The sequence below is a fragment of the Scyliorhinus torazame genome, chromosome 18 (genome assembly GCF_047496885.1).
Source record: "Scyliorhinus torazame isolate Kashiwa2021f chromosome 18, sScyTor2.1, whole genome shotgun sequence".
Lineage (NCBI taxonomy): Eukaryota > Metazoa > Chordata > Chondrichthyes > Carcharhiniformes > Scyliorhinidae > Scyliorhinus > Scyliorhinus torazame.
In genome coordinates this window covers 21,585,196-21,610,507 of record NC_092724.1, presented here as the reverse complement: position 1 = coordinate 21,610,507, position 25,312 = coordinate 21,585,196, and the positions used below count along the sequence as shown (strand labels likewise).

Here is a 25,312-nt window from a genome sequence, read left to right as displayed (position 1 = left end):
TGCTAAGTTGCCCCTGAATAGCAAGAAATGAATTGGGTACTCTAAATTTAAAAAAGAATAGCTGACAGTGCCAATTTTACTGTACCTGTATTTGTATTGCTATCTCCAAGTTCTTCGATACAGTTACTACCTGACAGACACACGCCCAACACTCGGTTCCAATGCAGTACTGAAGGAATGCTCAGCTGTCTCAGGTGCCGTCTTCTGAGTGAGAAATTACACGGTAACAGGGCTGAGTGGCCCTTCTGATCTCCCTGGTGGAGTATATTATCCCTCGACTGCTGTTTGATGTTCTGAACAGCATTCTCCACTCCACGGTCTGATTACCTGATCATTACATCTTTGTGGTGTGTGGGATCTTGCTTTGTGGAGCTGAACCCAGAGTGACGCTGAACATGGAGTTGAACTCGGAGTGGAGAGGAACCTGGAATGGAGTTAAACCAGGAAAAGAGCTTTATCCGGAGTGGAGCTAAACCCAGAGTGGAGAGGAAATCTGAGTGGTGCTGGACCCGGAGTGGAGCCGAACCTGGAGTGGAGCCGAGACCTGGGGTGCAGCTGATCCCGGAGTGGAGCCAAACCTGGCGTGGAGCTGAACCCGGAGGGGAGCTAATCTTGAATGGAGCTGAACCCGGAGAGGAGCTGAACCCGAAGGAGAGGAACCCGGAGTGGAGAGGAACCTAGATAGAATTGAACCTGGAGTGGAGCTGAAGCCAGAGTGAAGTTGAACCCGGAGTGGAGAGGAACCCGGAGTGGAACTGAAGGCGGAGTGGAGAGGAACCAGGAGTGGAACTGAACCCGGAGTGGAGCTGAACGTGGAGTGGAGCTCAATGCGGAGTGGAGCTAAACGCGGAGTGGAACTGAACCCGGAGTGGAGCTGAACGCGGAGTGGAACTGAACCCGGAGTGGAGAGGAACCCGGAGCGGAGAGGAATCCGGAGTGGAACTGAACCCGGAGTTGAACTGAACCCGGAGTGGAGCTGAACCCGGAGTGGAACTGAACCCGGAGTGGAACTGAACCCGGAGTGGAGCTGAACCCGGAGTGGAGCTGTACCCGGAGTGGAGCTGAACCCGGAGTGGAACTGAACGCGGAGTGGAACTGAACCCGGTGTGGAACTGAACGCGGAGTGGAGCTGAACCCGGAGTGGAACTGAACGCGGAGTGGAACTGAACCCGGAGAGGAGCTGAACCCGGAGTGGAACTGAACGCGGAGTGGAACTGAACCCGGAGAGGAGCTGAACCCGGAGTGGAACTGAACCCGGAGTGGAACTGAACCCGGAGTGGAACTGAACCCGGAGTGGAGCTGAACCCGAGTGGAACTGAACCCGGAGTGGAACTGAACCCGGAGTGGAGCTGAACCCGGAGTGGCACTGAACCCGGAGTGGAACTGAACCCGGAGTGGAACTGAACACGGAGTGGAGCTGAACCCGGAGTGGAACTGAACGCGGAGTGGAGCTGAACGCGGAGTGGAGCTGAACGCGGAGTGGAGCTGAACCCGGACTGGAGCTGAACCCGGACTGGAGCTGAACCCAGAGTGGAACTGAACCCAGAGTGGAACTGAAACCGGTGTGGAACTGAACCCGGTGTGGAACTGAACCCAGAGTGGAACTGAACCCGGAGTGGATCTGAACGCGGAGTGGAGAGGAACCCGGAGTGGAAATGAACACGGAGTGGAGCTGAACGCGGAGTGGAGAGGAACCCGGAGTGGAAATGAACGCGGAGTGGAGCTGAACGCGGAGTGGAGCTGAACCCGGAGTGGAGAGGAACCCGGAGTGGAAATGAACGCGGAGTGGAGCTGAACGCGGAGTGGAGCTGAACCCGGAGTGGAGAGGAACCCGGAGTGGAAATGAACGCGGAGTGGAGCTGAACGCGGAGTGGAGAGGAACCCGGAGTGGAAATGAACGCGGAGTGGAGCTGAACGCGGAGTGGAGCTGAACCCGGAGTGGAGAGGAACCCGGAGTGGAAATGAACGCGGAGTGGAGCTGAACGCGGAATGGAGCTGAACCTGGAGTGGAAATGAACGCGGAGTTGAACTGAACCCGGAGTGGAGCCGAACCCGGAGTGGAGCTGAACGCGTAGTGGAGAGGAACCCGTAGTGGAACTAAATCCGGAGTGGAAATGAACGCGGAGTGGAACTGAACCCGGAGTGGAACTGAACGCGGAGTGGAGGTGAACGCGGAGTGGAGGTGAACGCGGAGTGGAGTTGAACGCGGAGTGGAGCTCAATGCGGAGTGGAGCTGAATCTGGATTGGAGATAAACCCGGAGTGGAGCTGAACCTGGAGTGGAGCTGAACCCAGAGTGGAGTTGAACCGGAGTGGAGCTGAACCCAGAGTGGAGCTGAACGCGGAGTGGAGCTGAACCGGGAGTGGAGCTGAACGCGGAGTGGAGCTGAACCCGGAGTGGAGCTGAACCCGGAGTGGAGCTGAACCCGGAGTGGAGCTGAACCCGGAGTGCAGGTGAACGCGGAGTGGAACTGATCCCGGAGTGGAGCTGAACCCGGAGTGGAGCTGAACCCGGAGTGGAACTGAACGCGGAGTGGAGCTGAACCCGGAGTGGAGCTGAACCCGGAGTGGAGCTGAACCCGGAGTGCAGCTGAACCCGGAGTGCAGCTGAACCCGGAGTGCAGCTGAACCCGGAGTGGAGCTGAACCCGGAGTGGAGCTGAACGCGGAGTGCAGCTGAACCCAGAGTGGAGCTGAACCCGGAGTGGAGCAGAACTCGGAGTGGAACGGAACCTGGAGTGGAACGGAACCCGGAGTTGAATTGAATCTGGAGTGGGGATAAACCCGGAGTGGAACTGCATGCGGAGTGGAGCTGAATCTGGAGTGGAGATAAACCCGGAGTGGAACGGAATGCGGAGTGGAGGTGAACCCAAAGTGGAGCTAAATTTGGACTGGTGTTGAACCCAGAGTGGAGTTGAACCAGAGTGGAGCTGAACCCAGAGTGGAGTTGAACCGGAGTGGAGCTGAACCCGGAGTGGAGCTGAACCCGGAGTGGAGCTGAACCCGGAGTGCAGCTGAACCCGGAGTGCAGCTGAACCCGGAGTGTAGCTGAACGCGGAGTGCAGCTGAACCCAGAGTGGAGCTGAACCCAGAGTGGAGCAGAACTCGGAGTGGAACGGAACCTGGAGTGGAACGGAACCTGGAGTGGAACGGAACCCGGAGTTGAATTGAATCTGGAATGGGGATAAACCCGGAGTGGAACTGCATGCGGAGTGGAGCTGAATCTGGAGTGGAGATAAACCCGGAGTGGAACGGAATGCGGAGTGGAGGTGAACCCAAAGTGGAGCTAAATTTGGACTGGTGTTGAACCCAGAGTGGAGTTGAACCAGAGTGGAGCTGAACCCAGAGTGGAGTTGAACCGGAGTGGAGCTGAACCCGGAGTGGAGCTGAACCCGGAGTGGAGCTGAACCCGGAGTGCAGCTGAACCCGGAGTGCAGCTGAACCCGGAGTGTAGCTGAACGCGGAGTGCAGCTGAACCCAGAGTGGAGCTGAACCCAGAGTGGAGCAGAACTCGGAGTGGAACGGAACCTGGAGTGGAACGGAACCTGGAGTGGAACGGAACCCGGAGTTGAATTGAATCTGGAATGGGGATAAACCCGGAGTGGAACTGCATGCGGAGTGCAGCTGAATCTGGAGTGGAGATAAACCCGGAGTGGAACGGAATGCGGAGTGGAGGTGAACCCAAAGTGGAGCTAAATTTGGACTGGTGTTGAACCCAGAGTGGAGTTGAACCAGAGTGGAGCTGAACCCAGAGTGGAGTTGAACCGGAGTGGAGCTGAACCCGGAGTGGAGTTGAACCCGGTGAGGAGCTGAACCTGGAGTGGAGTTGAACCTGGAGTGGAGTTGAATCCGGTGAGGAGCTGAACCTGCAGTGGAGCTGAACCTGGAGTGGAGTTGAACCCGGTGAGGAGCTAAACCTGGAGTGGAGTTGAACCTGGAGGAGTGGAGTTGAACCCGGTGAGGAGCTGAACCTGGAGTGGAGTTGAACCTGGAGTGGAGTTGAACTCGGTGAGGAGCTGAACCTGGAGTGGAGTTGAACTATCAAATCCCAATGTTCTCATTCTGTGCCAGGGTAAATTATTCAGTTAGAGGTCAAGGACAAATCCTGGCAGTGAAAAGCCGGGTGCTGACTGGCTGGAGTACGGGGTGAGCGAGAGAGGGGAGTAAGGAGATTTATTGCTCAGATAATCCAAATAATTTTGCAGTGTTTAGAGAGTGTCAGGGAGGGAACACTGAGGTACACTGCTGTCCTGTCCTGTCACTGTCTCAGTGCCAGGCTGCAGGACCTTTAGATTTGCGCAAAGGCAGAATGAAAATGGAAATGTGTTTCCCCTCCCCCATGGCCCTTCCGTCATGCCTGGCCATGTTTGTGCTGACTCAAGGTACTGTCTGCACTGCAGTTTGCCAGCTGCTCTCAGACTCCATGCTGCTGCGCCAGGGCTCCCTGTGTACTGATGACATAGAGCCGAGGGGAAGATCTGGTTCCGAGGGAGAGGCCGGTTCACTTTCATTCTGCAATGACTGGGAGATCAGTCAATGAAGCTGAGTGAGAAAGTGGAGACTGGACTCCGAGAGTCCGAACTCCACTCCCGCTCTCAAATTGTCAACTCTGGATGCTCAGATCAAAGCAGTGGGGCTGGGGTTAGGGGTCTTAGGTCAGGGTGCAGGTGCCAATGCGAATGTGGGCAACAAACATGGGTGCTTACGAATGTTGTAGGGGTACAGCTAAAGGTGGGGGTACATCACAGCTGGTTAACAGTTGATTAGACCATAAGACATAGGAGCAGGATGAGGCCACTCGGCCCATCGAGTCTGCTCCGCCATTCAATAATGGCTGATTTTTCTCATCCCCATTCTCCTGCCTTCTCCCCATAACCCCTGATCCCCTTATTAATCAGAACCTATCTATCTCTGTCTTAAAGACACTCAGTGATTTAGCCGCCACAGCCTTCTGCGGCAAAGAGTTCCACAGATTCACCACCCTCTGGCTGAAGAAATTCCTCCTCATCTCGGTTTAAAGGATCGTCCCTTTAGTCTGAGATGGTGTCCTCGGGTTCTAGTTTCTCCTACAAGTGGAAACATCCTCTCCACGTCCACTCTATCCAGGCTTCGCAGTATCCTGTACATTTCAATAAGATTCCCCCTCATCCTTCTAAACACCAACGAGTACAGACCCAGAGCCCTCAACCATTCCTCATACGACAAGCTCTTCATTCCAGGGATCAGTCTTCTGAACCTCCTCTGGACCCTTTCCAAGGCCAGCACATCCTTCCTTAGATACGGGGCCCAAAACTGCTCACAATACTCCAAATGGGGTCGGGCCAGAGCCTGATACAGCCTCAGAAGTACCTCCTTGGTCTTGTGTTCTAGCCCTCTCAACATGAATGCTAACATTACACTTGCCTTCCTAACTGAGACTTATGTAAAGATGAGACATGAAGGTTCAGTTAGGGCGCTCGAGAGTTACAAGTTAGCTAGGCAGGACCTAAAGAGAGAGCTAAGAAAAGCCAGGAGGGGACATAGATATGTCAGGAATAAACAAATGACTAGGGTAAGAGTAGGGCCAGTCAAGGACAGTAGTGGGAAGTTGTGCTTGGAGTCCGAGGAGATAGGAGAGGTGCTAAATGAATATTTTTCGTCAGTATTCACACAGGAAAAAGACAATGTTGTTGAGGAGAATACTGAGATTCAGGCTACTAGACTAGAAGGGCTTGAGGTTCATAAGGAGGAGGTGTTAGCAATTCTGGAAAGTGTGAAAATAGATAAGTCACCTGGGCCGGATGGGATTTATCCTAGGATTCTCTGGGAAGGTAGGGAGGAGATTGCTGAGCCTTTGGCTTTGATCTTTAATTCATCTTTGTCTACAGGAATAGTGCAGGAAGACTGGAGGATAGCAAATGTTGTCCCCTTGTTCAAGAAGGGGAGTAGAGATAACCCCGGTAACTATACACCAGTGAGCCTTACTTCTGTTGTGGGAAAAATCTTGGAAAGGTTTATAAGAGATAGGATGTATAATCATCTGGAAAGGAATAATTTGATTAGAGATAGTCAACACTGTTTTGTGAAGGGTAGGTCGTGCCTCACAAACCTTATAGAGTTCTTTGAGAAGGTGACCAAACAGGTGGATGAGGGTAAAGCAGTTGATGTGGTGTATATGGATTTCAGTAAAGCGTTTGATAAGGTTCCCCATGGTAGGCTACTGCAGAAAATACGGAGGCATGGGATTCAGGGTGATTTAGCAGTTTGGATCAGAAATTGGCTAGCTGGAAGAAGACAAAGGGTGGTCGTTGATGGGAAATGTTCAGACTGGAGTCCAGTTACTAGTGGTGTACCACAAGGATCTGTTTTGGGGCCAATGCTGTTTGTCATTTTTATAAATGACCTGGAGGAGGGCGTAGAAGGATGGGTGAGTAAATTTGCAGATGACACTAAAGTCGGTGGCGTTGTGGACAGTGCGGAAGGATGTTACAAGTTACAGAGGGACATAGATAAGCTGCAGCGCTGGGCTGAACAAGTTACAGAGGGACATAGATAAGCTGCAGCGCTGGGCTGAGAGGTGGCAAATAGAGTTTAATGCAGAAAAGTGTGAGGTGATTCATTTTGGAAGGAATAACAGGAAGACAGAGTACTGGGCTAATGGTAAGATTCTTGGCAGTGTGGATGAGCAGAGAGATCTCGGTGTCCATGTACATAGATCCCTGAAAGTTGCCACCCAGGTTGAGAGGGTTGTTAAGAAGGCGTACGGTGTGTTAGCTTTTATTGGTAGAGGGATTGAGTTTAGGAGCCATGAGGTCATGTTGCAGCTATACAACACTCTGGTGTGGCCGCATTTGGAGTATTGCGTGCAATTCTGGTCGCCGCATTATAGGAAGGATGTGGAAGCATTGGAAAGGGTGCAGAGGAGATTTACCAGAATGTTGCCTGGTATGGAAGGAAGATCTTATGAGGAAAGGCTGAGGGACTTGAGGCTGTTTTCGTTAGAGAGAAGAAGGTTAAGGGGTGACTTAATTGAGGCATACAAGATGATCAGAGGATTAGATAGGGTGGACAGTGAGAGCCTTTTTCCTCGGATGGTGATGTCTAGCACGAGGGGACATAGCATTCAAATGGTCATTGAATAGACATATGGACAATAAGGGAATAGTGTAGATGGGCTTTAGAGTGGTTTCACAGGTCGGTGCAACATCGAGGGCCCAAGGGCCTGTACTGCGCTGTAATGTTCTATGTTCTTACTGTTAGGGGTGCAGATAGGGTTCAGCTCTGGCCGGACAAACTGCTGAAGTATTTTCCAATGACATCCCACCTCACCCGGTCAAATAGTCCCTTCCACACCCCAATATTTTAATAACTAATAAACAAAAGTGTTGAAAGAAAAAGGAAAACAGATATCCACAATTTTACCATGATAAATTTTCTCCATGGTTTTGATCTTTAAAAAAAAAAAAATTTTAGTGTACCCAATTCATTTTTTCCAATTAAGGGGCAATTGTAGCATGTTCAATCCACCTACCCTGTACATCTTTGGGTTGTGAGGGCGAAACCCATGCAAACACGGGGAGAATGTGCAAACTCCACACGTACAGTGACCCAGAGCCGGGATAGAACCTGGGACCTCAGTGCCATGAGGCAGCAGTGCTAACCACTGCGCCACCATGTTGCCCCTGATTGTTTTGATCTCAACAACAGCCTGGAGATTAATCTTTAATTTCGGGAGACTCCTGAGGCAATGATTTTAACTTCTTCCCCCAACAATGCTGGGCTCCAAAGACCTTTATTCACTCACATGGTGTGGGCATTATTGGCAAGGCCAGAATTTGCTGCCTATCCCCATTTGTCCTGGAGAGGTTGGGGACTACAACTGAGTAGCATGCAGAGCCATTTCCGAGGGCAGTTAAGAGCCAACCACATTGCTGTGGGTCTGGAGTCACATGTAGGCCAGGCCGGGTAAGGACGGCAGATTTCCTTCCCTGAAGTACATTAGTGAACCAGATGGGTTTTATTGGAATCTGACAGTTTGACGCTCACCATTACTGAACTGAGTTTTCTATTCCCCAACCCATAATGCTGGCATTTGAGCTTCTGCCTCAGGATCATTATCTAAGGGTGGCACAGTGGTTGGCACTGCTGCCTCACAGCGCCAGGGACCCGGGTTCGATTCCGGCCTTGGGTGACTTGTGTGTGGAGTTTGTACGTTCTCCCCATGTCTGTGTGGGTTTCCTCCGGGTGCTCCGGTTTCCTCCCACAGTCCAAAGATGTGCAGGTTAGGTGGATTGGCCATGCTAAATTGTTCCTTAGTGTCCAGGGTCGTGTGGGGTATGTGGGGTTACAGGGATAGGGTGGGGGGAGTGGGCCTAGGTAGGGTGCTCTCTCAGTGGGTTGGTGCAGGCTCGATAGGCCGAATGAATTCTTCTGCACTGTAGGGATTCTATGGAAGTGAAGGCCTCTGGACTACTATCTCCAGTAACATTTCACCATGATGATATTGTTTCAGGCAGGAAGTGTGGGCCATGGTATAGGAGGTGTTGGGACATCATAAGCTCCCTCGCTCCTGTCCTCAAACCATGTTTCCTGACATCACAACTGTAAGTACAACTAATTGCCTTGGGACAGCCTGAGGTCACAAAAAGTGCTATATAAATGCAAGTCTTATCTGCCTGTACTGGGGTCAACCAGAGACTGACGCGAAGTAACAAAAGGAAAACTTGCATTTGTATAGCGCCTTTCACGATCTCAGCGCATCCCACAGCGTCTTAAAGCCAATGAAATGCATTTTGAAATGTTGGCACAGTTGTAACGTAACAAGTGTAACAGCTAGTGTGTGCATAGGAAGATCCCACAAACATATGTGGACTGGGGGGGGTGGGGGGAGCAAGGGAGTTACTGGGGAAGCAGGTGATCAGCATTGAGTCTGGGATGGGTTGGTCTGGGTACAGGGCGCAGTGATTGACACGTAGCCAGATCTTATCACAAAGGACAGCTCATCGCACAATCCAGCTGCAGTCAGCATACAGTGAGGGAGCCAAGGGATTGTTTTAATCATCCTGTGATTCCTCTGGCGGAACCGCAGCCCTAAAGAATTCACCATCGCTGAGAAAAATCATCGCAAACCTTCTTTTCAACGTGAGGAAGGGAATATCGTGCGGACAGTCTGTCCGAGGAGGGATTGGGAAGTGGGTGGGGGGGCGGGCGGGAACTGCTCTGAACATTGACATGATCGTTCCGGATCTTCGTTCATCCCCCCCCCCACAGGGTCTCCACACTCCACCCACCGGAGCGTTGCTCTGCTGCCTAAGGTACTGCCAATTTTAAATCTGCTCATCTCGAATCGGGTGTTTATTATGTGGCTAAAGTTTAGGGCAGACAGAGAAGGGGTTTGTATTTTTATAGCAGCTTTCACATCTCCAGGACATTCCAAACCACTTCACAGAACAGGGGGGGGGGGGGGGGGCACACTTCCCAAGAGTTGTCACCGTTGTATGTGAACAGCCTGTTTGAGCACAGCAAGATCCCACAACCAGAAACATCTGTTTGCGGTGTTGTCCGACTGAGAAATATTGGCCCAGGACACCGGGAAGAACTCCACTGCTCCTGCTGAAAATAGCGGTGCCGGGATCGTCTCCGGCAATCCGAGAGGGCAGACGAGGCCTCGGTTTTAAGGCCTCAACTCTGAAAGGTGGCACCTCCGACAGTGCAGCACCTCCTCATCACTGCGCCAAGAGTGTCAGCCAGAATTATGGGCTGGACTGGTGCTTGAACCCACAACCGAGTCACGCTAACACAAAGGCATGCTGAGATTTGATCAACTTTCCAAGTCTCCTGCTCCCCAGGATTTCACTAATCTCCTAAATGCTATCTGCGTATAGTTACTATCACATTTGTTTCTTGTCACATGCATTTGACTAGCCGACACTCCCTGATACCAGTGTAGAATTCACTCAGCCACACACACCAGCCTCACACCGGACTGAGAAATAACTCATGCTTTCCCTCATATAAGGGCTACAAGTGAGAGAAGGTCAGTTTTAGAAAGTTCATGTCCAGTGTTAAGAGTACAATGGATGCCCTTCACATGCAACAAGGGCCCTCATGTTTTCAAAGACTTGAAGTCGCTTTTTAACATTTGTTTTCTACTGACTTGGTGCCATTGTCATTGTGCGGACTGGAGGCTTGTACAATAACTGGCCCAGAAACTGTATCAAACCATTCATTCATCCAAGGCTCCCACACCATCAGCAGGCATCTCCTCCACTCTCCTGTTTCCCTGTCCGATCAGCAAATCGCCAGAATTACACACTCTGCTACGTGCTCAGCAGGGTTCAATCTGGCATGTACCGAGGCCCCAGAGAGATCGAGGCAAGGGTGGGAAAAACGGGGCGGGGGGGGGGGGGGGGGGGGGGGGAGAAATAAACTCCAATACGCAACTCTGTAGCTGGGGGGAAATCTCTTTGCAAAGGACCTCAACTGAAGATCCTAATCTCCAGTATTCACTCAAATTGGCTCCTTATTGCTGTGCCAAAGGGGAACTTTGTACGGTGTAGCTACATAAGAGTGTGGGGGGGAAATAGGGCTTACACTGCCATCGGATTCTGTGATCTGCACTCTCAACAAGTTACGTTTTGTACAATTCTTCCTAAATCTTCCTAAAAAAGCAGATCCCAATTAATCACTAAGAGAGAAGGGTTTTGATTCTGAAAAAAATGTTAATACATTCTTCTCCCTTTTCACCTGAAAACCATGGTGCAGATTTTTCAGACAAAGCACCCAGCTCTCTGAGGATACTATTTCATTCTTTAGAATGTGCTTGAATTCAGTTTGAGTCAGTCTGAGGTACAGAATCCCAATTTAATGAGAGTCACATTGTACACATCAAAGTCCTACAGCAATTGGACTCTCACTGGGGTACGGGTCCCACACTCACTGACTCTCACTAGGGTACGGTTCCACACACACTGACTCTCACTGGGGTAGGGGTTCCACACACACTGACTCTCACTGGGGTACGGGTTCCACACACACTGACTCTCACTGGGGTCAGGGTTCCACACACACTGACTCTCACTGGGGTAGGGGTTCCACACACACTGACTCTCACTGGGGTAGGGGTTCCACACACACTGACTCTCACTGGGGTACGGGTTCCACACACACTGACTCTCACTGGGGTTCAGGTTTCACACACACTGACTCTCACTGGGGTACGGGTTTCACACACACTGACTCTCACTGGGGTATGGGTCCCACACACACTGACTCTCACTGGGGTACGGGTCCCACGCACACTGACTCTCACTGGGGTACGGGTTACACACACACTGGGTCTCACTGGGGTATGGGTCCCACACTCACTGACCCTCACTCGGGTACGGATTCCACACTGACTCTCACAGGGGTATGAGTTCCACACACACTGACTCTCACTGGGGTATGGGTTCCACACACACTGACTCTCACTGGGGTACGGGTTCCACACACACTGACTCTCACTGGGGTACGGGTTCCACACTCACTGACTCTCACTGGGGTATGGGTCCCACACTCTGACTCTCACTGGGGTATGGGTCCCTCACTCACTGACTCTCACTAGGGTATGGGTTCCACACTGACTCTCACTGGGGTACGGGTTCCACACACACTGACTCTCACTGCGGTACGGGTTCCACACACACTAACTCTCACTGGGGTATGGGTTCCACACACACTGACTCTCACTGGGGTACGGGTTCCACACACACTGACTCTCAATGGGGTACGGGTTCCACACACATTGACTCTCACTGGGGTACGGGTTCCACACACACTGACTCTCACTGGGGTACGGGTTCCACACCCACTGACTCTCACTGGGATATGGGTCCCACACACACTGACTCTAACTGGGGTACGGGTTCCACACACACTGACTCTCACTGGGGTACGGGTCCCACACACACTGACTCTCACTGGGGTACGGGTCCCACACCGTGACTCTCACAGGGGTACGGGTTCTGCACACCGTGACTCTCACTGGGGTACGGGTTCCACACACACTGACTCTCACTGGGGTACGGGTTCCACACACACTGACTCTCACTGGGGTACAGGTTCCACACACACTGACTCGCACTGGGGTACGGGTTTCACACACACTGACTCTCACTGGGGTATGGGTCCCACACACACTGACTCTCACTGGGGTACGGGTTCCACACACACTGACTCTCATTGGGGTATGGGTTCCACACACACTGACTCACACTGGGGTACAGGTCCCACACACACTGACTCTCACTGGGGTACGGGTTACACACACACTGGGTCTCACTGTGGTACGGGTTCCACACACACTGACTCTCACTGGGGTACGGGTTTCACACACACTGACTCTCACTGGGGTACGGGTCCCACACTCACTGACTGTCACTAGGGTACGGATTCCACACTGCTCTCACTAGGGTACGGATTCCACACACACTGACTCTCACAGGGGTATGGGTTCCACACACACTGACTCTCACTGGGGTATGGGTTCCACAAACACTGACTCTCACTGGGGTACGGGTTCCACACACACTGACTCTCACTGGGGTACGGGTTCCACACACACTGACTCTCACTGGGGTACGGGTCCCATACACACTGACTCTCACTGGGGTACGGATCCCACACACACTGGCTCTCACTGGGATACGGGTTCCACACACACTGACTCTCACTGGGGTACGGGTTACACACACACTGGTCTCACTGTGGTACGGGTTCCACACACACTGACTCTCACTGGGGTACGGGTTTCACACACACTGACTCTCACTGGGGTACGGGTCCCATACTCACTGACTGTCACTAGGGTACGGATTCCACACTGCTCTCACTAGGGTACGGATCCCACACACACTGGCTCTCACTGGGATACGGGTTCCACACACACTGACTCGCACTGGGGTACGGGTTCCACACACACTGACTCTCACTGGGGTACGGGTTCCACACACACTGACTCTCACTGGGGTACGGGTTCCCCGCACACTGACTCTCACAGGGGTATGGGTTCCACACACACTGACTCTCACTGGGGTACGGGTTCCCCGCACACTGACTCTCACAGGGGTATGGGTTCCACACACACTGACTCTCACTGGGGTATGGGTTCCACACACACTGACTCTCACTGGGGTACGGGTTCCACACACACTGACTCTCACTGGGGTATGGGTTCCACACACACTGACTCTCACTGGGGTACGGGTCCCACACACACTGACTCTCACTGGGGTACGGGTTCCACACACACTGACTCTCACTGGGGTTCGGGTCCCTCAGACACTGACTCTCACTGGGGTATGGGTTCCACACACACACTGACTCTCACTGGGGTATGGGTTCCACACACACTGACTCTCACTGGGGTACGGGTTCCACACACACTGACTCTCACTGGGGTATGGGTTCCACACACACTGACTCTCACTGGGGTACGGGTTCCACACACACTGACTCTCACTGGGGTTCGGGTCCCTCAGACACTGACTCTCACTGGGGTATGGGTTCCACACACACTGACTCTCACTGGGGTATGGGTTCCACACACACTCACTCTCACTGGGGTACGGGTTCCACACACACTGACTCTCACTGGGGTACGGGTCCCACACACACTGGCTCTCACTGGGGTACGGGTCCCACACACACTGACTCACTGGGGTACGGGTTCCACACACACTGACTCTCACTGGGGTACGGGTTCCACACACACTGACTCTCACTGGGGTACGGGTACCACAGACACTGACACTCACTGTGGTACGGGTTCCACACACACTGACTCTCACTGGGTACGGGTTCCACACACACTGACTCACTGGGGTACGGGTACCACACACACTGACTCTCACTGGGGTACGGGTTACACACACACTGGCTCTCACTGGGGTACAGGTTCCACACACACTGACTCGCACTGGGGTACGGGTTTCACACACACTGACTCTCACTGGGGTATGGGTCCCACACACACTGACTCTCACTGGGGTACGGGTCCCACACTCACTGACTGTCACTAGGGTACGGATTCCACACTGCTCTCACTAGGGTACGGATTCCACACACACTGACTCTCACAGGGGTATGGGTTCCACACACACTGACTCTCACTGGGGTATGGGTTCCACAAACACTGACTCTCACTGGGGTACGGGTTCCACACACACTGACTCTCACTGGGGTACGGATTCCACACACACTGACTCTCACAGGGGTATGGGTTCCACACACACTGACTCTCACTGGGGTATGGGTTCCACAAACACTGACTCTCACTGGGGTACGGGTCCCATACACACTGACTCTCACTGGGGTACGGATCCCACACACACTGGCTCTCACTGGGATACGGGCTCCACACACACTGACTCTCACTGGGGTACGGGTTACACACACACTGGGTCTCACTGTGGTACGGGTTCCACACACACTGACTCTCACTGGGGTACGGGTTTCACACACACTGACTCTCACTGGGGTACGGGTCCCATACTCACTGACTGTCACTAGGGTACGGATTCCACACTGCTCTCACTAGGGTACGGATTCCACACACACTGACTCTCACAGGGGTATGGGTTCCACACACACTGACTCTCACTGGGGTATGGGTTCCACAAACACTGACTCTCACTGGGGTACGGGTTCCACACACACTGACTCTCACTGGGGTACGGGTTCCACACACACTGACTCTCACTGGGGTACGGGTCCCATACACACTGACTCTCACTGGGGTACGGGTCCCACACACACTGGCTCTCACTGGGATACGGGTTCCACACACACTGACTCGCACTGGGGTACGGGTTCCACACACACTGACTCTCACTGGGGTACGGGTTCCACACACACTGACTCTCACTGGGGTACGGGTTCCCCGCACACTGACTCTCACAGGGGTATGGGTTCCACACACACTGACTCTCACTGGGGTACGGGTTCCCCGCACACTGACTCTCACAGGGGTATGGGTTCCACACACACTGACTCTCACTGGGGTATGGGTTCCACACACACTGACTCTCACTGGGGTACGGATTCCACACACACTGACTCTCACTGGGGTATGGGTTCCACACACACTGACTCTCACTGGGGTACGGGTCCCACACACACTGACTCTCACTGGGGTACGGGTTCCACACACACTGACTCTCACTGGGGTTCGGGTCCCTCAGACACTGACTCTCACTGGGGTATGGGTTCCACACACACACTGACTCTCACTGGGGTATGGGTTCCACACACACTGACTCTCACTGGGGTACGGGTTCCACACACACTGACTCTCACTGGGGTATGGGTTCCACACACACTGACTCTCACTGGGGTACGGGTTCCACACACACTGACTCTCACTGGGGTTCGGGTCCCTCAGACACTGACTCTCACTGGGGTACGGGTTCCACACACACTGACTCTCACTGGGGTATGGGTTCCACACACACTGACTCACACTGGGGTACAGGTCCCACACACACTGACTCTCACTGGGGTACGGGTTACACACACACTGGGTCTCACTGTGGTACGGGTTCCACACACACTGACTCTCACTGGGGTACGGGTTTCACACACACTGACTCTCACTGGGGTACGGGTCCCACACTCACTGACTGTCACTAGGGTACGGATTCCACACTGCTCTCACTAGGGTACGGATTCCACACACACTGACTCTCACAGGGGTATGGGTTCCACACACACTGACTCTCACTGGGGTATGGGTTCCACAAACACTGACTCTCACTGGGGTACGGGTTCCACACACACTGACTCTCACTGGGGTACGGGTTCCACACACACTGACTCTCACTGGGGTACGGGTCCCATACACACTGACTCTCACTGGGGTACGGATCCCACACACACTGGCTCTCACTGGGATACGGGTTCCACACACACTGACTCTCACTGGGGTACGGGTTACACACACACTGGTCTCACTGTGGTACGGGTTCCACACACACTGACTCTCACTGGGGTACGGGTTTCACACACACTGACTCTCACTGGGGTACGGGTCCCATACTCACTGACTGTCACTAGGGTACGGATTCCACACTGCTCTCACTAGGGTACGGATCCCACACACACTGGCTCTCACTGGGATACGGGTTCCACACACACTGACTCGCACTGGGGTACGGGTTCCACACACACTGACTCTCACTGGGGTACGGGTTCCACACACACTGACTCTCACTGGGGTACGGGTTCCCCGCACACTGACTCTCACAGGGGTATGGGTTCCACACACACTGACTCTCACTGGGGTACGGGTTCCCCGCACACTGACTCTCACAGGGGTATGGGTTCCACACACACTGACTCTCACTGGGGTATGGGTTCCACACACACTGACTCTCACTGGGGTACGGGTTCCACACACACTGACTCTCACTGGGGTATGGGTTCCACACACACTGACTCTCACTGGGGTACGGGTCCCACACACACTGACTCTCACTGGGGTACGGGTTCCACACACACTGACTCTCACTGGGGTTCGGGTCCCTCAGACACTGACTCTCACTGGGGTATGGGTTCCACACACACACTGACTCTCACTGGGGTATGGGTTCCACACACACTGACTCTCACTGGGGTACGGGTTCCACACACACTGACTCTCACTGGGGTATGGGTTCCACACACACTGACTCTCACTGGGGTACGGGTTCCACACACACTGACTCTCACTGGGGTTCGGGTCCCTCAGACACTGACTCTCACTGGGGTATGGGTTCCACACACACTGACTCTCACTGGGGTATGGGTTCCACACACACTCACTCTCACTGGGGTACGGGTTCCACACACACTGACTCTCACTGGGGTACGGGTCCCACACACACTGGCTCTCACTGGGGTACGGGTCCCACACACACTGACTCACTGGGGTACGGGTTCCACACACACTGACTCTCACTGGGGTACGGGTTCCACACACACTGACTCTCACTGGGGTACGGGTACCACAGACACTGACACTCACTGTGGTACGGGTTCCACACACACTGACTCTCACTGGGTACGGGTTCCACACACACTGACTCACTGGGGTACGGGTACCACACACACTGACTCTCACTGGGGTACGGGTTACACACACACTGGCTCTCACTGGGGTACAGGTTCCACACACACTGACTCGCACTGGGGTACGGGTTTCACACACACTGACTCTCACTGGGGTATGGGTCCCACACACACTGACTCTCACTGGGGTACGGGTCCCACACTCACTGACTGTCACTAGGGTACGGATTCCACACTGCTCTCACTAGGGTACGGATTCCACACACACTGACTCTCACAGGGGTATGGGTTCCACACACACTGACTCTCACTGGGGTATGGGTTCCACAAACACTGACTCTCACTGGGGTACGGGTTCCACACACACTGACTCTCACTGGGGTACGGATTCCACACACACTGACTCTCACAGGGGTATGGGTTCCACACACACTGACTCTCACTGGGGTATGGGTTCCACAAACACTGACTCTCACTGGGGTACGGGTCCCATACACACTGACTCTCACTGGGGTACGGATCCCACACACACTGGCTCTCACTGGGATACGGGCTCCACACACACTGACTCTCACTGGGGTACGGGTTACACACACACTGGGTCTCACTGTGGTACGGGTTCCACACACACTGACTCTCACTGGGGTACGGGATTCACACACACTGACTCTCACTGGGGTACGGGTCCCATACTCACTGACTGTCACTAGGGTACGGATTCCACACTGCTCTCACTAGGGTACGGATTCCACACACACTGACTCTCACAGGGGTATGGGTTCCACACACACTGACTCTCACTGGGGTATGGGTTCCACAAACACTGACTCTCACTGGGGTACGGGTTCCACACACACTGACTCTCACTGGGGTACGGGTTCCACACACACTGACTCTCACTGGGGTACGGGTCCCATACACACTGACTCTCACTGGGGTACGGGTCCCACACACACTGGCTCTCACTGGGATACGGGTTCCACACACACTGACTCGCACTGGGGTACGGGTTCCACACACACTGACTCTCACTGGGGTACGGGTTCCACACACACTGACTCTCACTGGGGTACGGGTTCCCCGCACACTGACTCTCACAGGGGTATGGGTTCCACACACACTGACTCTCACTGGGGTACGGGTTCCCCGCACACTGACTCTCACAGGGGTATGGGTTCCACACACACTGACTCTCACTGGGGTATGGGTTCCACACACACTGACTCTCACTGGGGTACGGATTCCACACACACTGACTCTCACTGGGGTATGGGTTCCACACACACTGACTCTCACTGGGGTACGGGTCCCACACACACTGACTCTCACTGGGGTACGGGTTCCACACACACTGACTCTCACTGGGGTTCGGGTCCCTCAGACACTGACTCTCACTGGGGTATGGGTTCCACACACACACTGACTCTCACTGGGGTATGGGTTCCACACACACTGACTCTCACTGGGGTACGGGTTCCACACACACTGACTCTCACTGGGGTATGGGTTCCACACACACTGACTCTCACTGGGGTACGGGTTCCACACACACTGACTCTCACTGGGGTTCGGGTCCCTCAGACACTGACTCTCACTGGGGTATGGGTTCCACACACACTGACTCTCACTGGGGTATGGGTTCCACACACACTCACTCTCACTGGGGTACGGGTTCCACACACACTGACTCTCACTGGGGTACGGGTCCCACACACACTGGCTCTCACTGGGGTACGGGTCCCACACACACTGACTCACTGGGGTACGGGTTCCACACACACTGACTCTCACTGGGGTACGGGTTCCACACACACTGACTCTCACTGGGGTACGGGTACCACAGACACTGACACTCACTGTGGTACGGGTTCCACACACACTGACTCTCACTGGGTACGGGTTCCACACACACTGACTCACTGGGGTACGGGTACCACACACACTGACTCTCACTGGGGTACGGGTTACACACACACTGGCTCTCACTGTGGTACGGGTTCCACACACACTGACTCTCACTGGGGTACGGGTTTCACACACACTGACTCTCACTGGGGTACGGTTCCCACACACACTGACTCTCACTGGGGTACGGGTTCCACACACACTGACTCTCACTGGGGTACGGGTTCCACACTGACTCTCACAGGGGTATGAGTTCCACACACACTGACTCTCACTGGGGTATGGGTTCCACACACACTAACTCTCGCTGGGGTACGGGTTCCACACTCACTGACTCTCACTTGGGTATGGGTCCCACACACTCTGACTCTCACTGGGGTATGGGTCCCTCACTCACTGACTCTCACTAGGGTATGGGTTCCACACTGACTCTCACTGGGGTACGGGTTCCACACACACTGACTCTCACTGGGGTACGGGTTCCACACACACTGACTCTCAATGGGGTACGGGTTCCACATACAGTGACTCTCACTGGGGTACGGGTTCCACACACACTGACTCTCACTGGGATATGGGTCCCACACACACTGACTCTCACTGGGGTATGGGTCCCTCACTCACTGACTCTCACTAGGGTACGGGTTCCACACTGACTCCCACTGGGGTACGGGTTCCACACACACTGATTCTCACTGGGGTATGGGTCCCACACTCACTGACTGTCACTAGCGTACGGATTCCACACTGCTCTCACTAGGGTACGGATTCCACACACACTGACTCTCACAGGGGTATGGGTTCCACACACACTGACTCTCACTGGGGTATGGGTTCCACACACACTGACTCTCACTGGGGTACGGGTTCCACACACACTGACTCTCACTGGGGTACGGGTTCCACACACACTGACTCTCACTGGGGTACGGGTTCCACACACACTGACTCTCACTGGGGTACGGGTCCCACACACACTGGCTCTCACTGGGATACGGGTACCACACACACTGACTCGCACTGGGGTACGGGTTCCACACACACTGACTCTCACTGGGGTACGGGTTCCACACACACTGACTCTCTCTGGGGTACGGGTTCCCCGCACACAGACTCTCACTGGGGTGTGGGTTCCACACACACTGACACTCACTGGGGTACGGGTTCCCCGCACACTGACTCTCACAGGGGTATGGGTTCCACACACACTGACTCTCACTGGGGTATGGGTTCCACACACACTGACTCTCACTGGGGTACGGGTTCCACACACACTGACTCTCACTGGGGTATGGGTTCCACACACACTGACTCTCACTGGGGTACGGGTCCCACACACACTGACTCTCACTGGGGTACGGGTTCCACACACACTGACTCTCACTGGGGTACGGGTCCCACACACACTGACTCTCACTGTGGTACGGGTTCCACACACACTGACTCTCACTGGGGTACGGGTCCCACACACACTGACTCTCACTGGGGTACGTGTTCCACACACACTGACTCTCACTGGGGTACGGGTTCCACACAAACTGACTCTCACTGGGGTACGGGTACCACAGACACTGACACTCACTGTGGTACGGGTTCCACACACACTGACTCTCACTGGGGTACGGGTTCCTCACACACTGACTCACTGGGGTACGGGTACCACACACTCTGACTCTCACTGGGGTACGGGTCCCACACACACTGACTCTCACTGGGGTACGGTTTCCACACACACTGACTCTCACTGGGGTACGGGTCCCACACTCACTGACTGTCACTAGGGTACGGATTCCACACTGACTCTCACAGGGGTATGAGTTCCACACACACTGACTCTCACTGGGGTATGGGTTCCACACACACTGACTCTCGCTGGGGTATGGGTTCCACACTCACTGACTCTCACTGGGGTATGGGTCCCTCACTCACTGACTCTCACTAGGGTATGGTTTCCACACTGACTCTCACTGGGGTACGGGTTCCACACACACTGACTCTCACTGGGGTACGGGTTCCACACACACTGACTCTCAATGGGGTACGGGTTCCACACTGACTCCCACTGGGGTACGGGTTCCACACACACTGATTCTCACTGGGGTACGGGTTCCACACTGACTCCCACTGGGGTACGGGTTCCACACACACTGATTCTCACTGGGGTATGGGTCCCACACTCACTGACTGTCACTAGGGTACGGATTCCACACTGCTCTCACAGGGGTATGGGTTCCACACACACTGACTCTCACTGGGGTATGGGTTCCACACACACTGACTCTCACTGGGGTACGGGTTCCACACACACTGACTCTCACTGGGGTACGGGTCCCACACACACTGACTCTCATTGGGTACGGGTCCCACACACACTGACTCTCACTGGGGTATGGGTCCCACACTCACTGACTCTCACTAAGGTACGGATTCCACACTGACTCTCACAGGGGTATGGGTTCCACACACACTGACTCTCACTGGGGTATGGGTTCCACACACACTGACTCTCACTGGGGTACGGGTTCCACACACACTGACTCTCACTGGGGTGCGGGTTCCAGACACACTGACTCTCACTGGGGTACGGATCCCACACACACTGACTCTCACTGGGGTACGGGTCCCACACACACTGGCTCTCACTGGGATACGGGTTCCACACACACTGACTCGCACTGGGGTACGGGTTCCACACACACTGACTCTCACTGGGGTACGGTTTCCACACACACTGACTCTCACTGGGGTACGGGTTCCCCGCACACTGACTCTCACTGGGGTGTGGGTTCCACACACACTGACTCTCACTGGGGTACGGGTTCCCCGCACACTGACTCTCACTGGGGTGTGGGTTCCACACTCACTGACTCTCACTAGGGTACGGATTCCACACTGACTCTCACAGGGGTATGGGTTCCACACACACTGACTCTCACTGGGGTATGGGTTCCACACACACTGACTCTCACTGGGGTACGGGTTCCACACACACTGACTCTCACTGGGGTATGGGTTCCACACACACTGACTCTCACTGGGGTACGGGTCCCACACACACTGACTCTCACTGGGGTACGGGTTCCACACACACTGACTCTCACTGGGGTACGGGTCCCACACACACTGACTCTCACTGGGGTACGGGTTCCACACACACTGACTCTCACTGGGGTACGGGTCCCACACACACTGACTCTCACTGGGGTACGGGTCCCACACACACTGACTCTCACTGGGGTACAGGTTCCACACACACTGACTCTCATTGGGATACAGGTTCCACACACACTGACTCTCACTGGGGTACGGGTTCCACACACACTGACTCTCACTGGGGTACGGGTTCCACACACACTCACTCTCACAGGGGTACGGGTTCCACACACACTGACTCTCACTGGGGTACGGGTCCCACACACACTGGCTCTCACTGTGGTACGGGTTCCACACACACTGACTCTCACTGGGGTACGGGTCCCACACACACTGACTCTCACTGGGGTACGGGTTCCACACACACTGACTCTCACTGGGGTACGGGTTCCACACATACTGACTCTCACTGGGGTACGGGTACCACAGACACTGACACTCACTGTGGTACGGGTTCCACACACACTGACTCTCACTGGGGTACGGGTTCCACACACACTGACTCACTGGGGTACGGGTACCACACACTCTGACTCTCACTGGGGTACGGGTCCCACACACACTGACTCTCACTGGGGTATGGGTTCCACACACACTGACTCTCACTGGGGTAAGGGTTCCACACACACTGACTCTCACTGGGGTACGGGTCCCACACCCACTGACTCTCACTGGGGTACGGGTTCCATTGACTGACCATTCCCACCTCTGTGTCACGAGGTCCGTTGCGCGAACCTGTTTCGCAGTGACCCAGTGACAGTGGGCGGAATTTTGGATCTGGATTTTGTGTTGATATCTAGTGGGATACTCGTGTCCGATCTGTGTGGGCTTTGGGAGCTTTAAAACTCCCCGGTGCATTGGACTAACAGTTATCAGCAACCGCCGGACCCTGCCCCAAACCCCACCTCACCTTTTACTGTTCCACATCATGCTCCAGGACAGGAGTGCAGACACAAAAGGAACAACAGAAGTAGGCCATTGGCCTGTGAATTATTGCGCTAAATCGCGCTCGTCTCCAAGGTGGGGCAAAAATAGAAAAAAAATATGAAAAAAACTTATGGCATAAATAAGAAAAATGAAAGCTAACTTAATTCCTGTGCATGAGTCTAACTGGCTTCCCAGTGGCCGGAAAAGCCACTCAGTTCCCCAGAAAGTTGCTTTGGACAAATAGTTTTTTGTGGGGAAGATGATGATTCTGAGGCAGATTTCAAGCCTTCAGCAGAACAGATCAAGCTCTTCAGAAACCGACCCAAAGTAATGATCTAGGTCAAGAAAACCTCCACGATCGAGCCAATGGTTTTGCCGAGATTGAACTCTGCCCTTTTCCCCCTTATTGCAAAGCATGCATCAGCAAGCCAAGCCCTGTTTGTACTTGGCATTGAAACCATCGAAAGCAGACAATGTGGACCCTGGTCGCCATGTTGCGTTTGAAGATGAGGAGGAGATAGATTTTGAGGACAATGTACGGGAGGAGGGCATCTTTTAGCTGACGGATAAGGCTTTTGGACAGGGAGAAGACTATCAACATCTGCGGAGGAGAGAGGAAAGAAAATGTCAAATGAAAACACAAGTGAAATAAAGGGAGACCGGAAACGGCTGCGACTTGCAACCGTCTCCAGTCAGGAAAGGATCAATTCAACAACGATCTTGCAAAGGAGCCCAGTAATTGCAGACCCCAAACCACAATACATCTCTGCTTGTCACAGACCCTGACAGAAAAAGGCTATTCAGCCCATCACGCCCAGGTCTATCAGAGAATGGAGCTGTGCAGCACATACAGGGAGGAATGAGCTCTTACCTCTTTGAGGCGCTCCATATCTTTGAGGTAGAATCCAATGTAGAAAAGAGTAAGATACGAATTTACAAACTGGAACTGGGAAGAAAGAAAATGAAGGGTTAGGCTCATTTCTGATGACGTCTCAAGAGGGTCACATTAACGCAGCAGATTATAGAATCATCGACTACCTACAGTTCAGAAGGAGGCCATTCGGCCCATCGAATATGCACTGACCATCTGAACGAGCACCCCACCCAGGCCCCACTACCCCGTTATCTAACCTGTACATCCCTGGACACCAAGGGGCAACTTAGCATGGCCAATCCACCTAACCTGCACATCTTTGGACTTGTGAAGGAACCCGGAGCACCTGGAGGAAACCCACGCAGACACAGGGAGAAAATGCAAACTCCACGCAGACAGTCCCCCGAGGCTGGAATTGAACCCGAGTCCATGACGCGGTGAGGCAGCAGTGCTAACCACTGTGCCTCAGTGCCACAGTCTCCCTTGTGGAGAAATATACCAGCTAGTACAGATGTACAAGAAAGGTTTGCATTTATATAGCGCCTTTCATGACCTCAGGACATCACAAAGAGCTTTACAGCCAATGAAATACTCTTTTGAAGAGGAGTCACTGTTGTAGCGTAGGAAACGCAACAGCTAATCGGCACACAGCAAGATCCCGCAACAGCAATGTGACGTCGGCCATCTGTTTTTGTGATTGAGGGACAATGATTGGTCCCAGGTCACCGGGGAAATCCCTCCTGCCTTCTTCCAACTAGTACCTTGCCACCTTTCACTTCCACTCTGAGGGGGCAGGTGAAGCCTCGGTTTAATGTACCTCTGACAGTGCAGCATAGGAGTGTCAGCCTGGAATTTGGACTGAAGTCTCCAGAGTGCAACTTGAATCCACAAATTTCTACCTCAGTGCTACCCACTGAGCCACAGTGACTCACGGCTCACAGTAATCAGGGCCAGAGTTTTATGCAATGGGCGGGTCTGTTTCTAGATTCCCACCAATGGTTCAGTACTGGGGCGGGGCAGAGCCTTGGAGGTGAAACCTGTCCTTTCCCTAATTGACGCCCTCAAAGGCCTTTTCCCAGCCCAGCTTCAATTTGTAGGCTGGCATGTGTTTGCCAATTGAGGGGAGCAGGCCGGAGGAAAATTTAAGTTCTATCTCGGACAGGAAGTGGGGATTTGGAGGAGGGGGACGTGCTCTGTTTGAAGACCCCCTTCTGACAGGGAGCACGCTCCCCTTGAGGCCTGTTGACTTCTGGACCCCCACTCCGACCTATCCTCCGAGACCCTGACCACCTCCCACCCGCGACCCTCCAAATGTCCCCTACCCTCCCTGCCCTGGGACCCCTGCCACTTACCTGTCCCCTGGGGCCCAGGACCTCGTTCCAGGCAGCTCC

The 25,312-nt window shown here is 53.8% G+C and overlaps 1 protein-coding gene across 3 annotated transcripts in view; it reads right to left on the bottom strand.

Moving 5' to 3' along the window:
• The window catches only part of LOC140395024 (anoctamin-8-like), a 172,031-nt gene that overhangs the window by 46,692 nt on the left and 100,027 nt on the right, over positions 1-25,312 (bottom strand). For all 3 annotated transcript variants that reach the window (XM_072482345.1, XM_072482344.1, XM_072482346.1), the window contains exon 12: positions 23,919-23,993. In XM_072482345.1, coding sequence (XP_072338446.1) covers positions 23,919-23,993 — 75 coding nt within the window. The remainder of the gene's footprint in view (positions 1-23,918; positions 23,994-25,312) is intronic.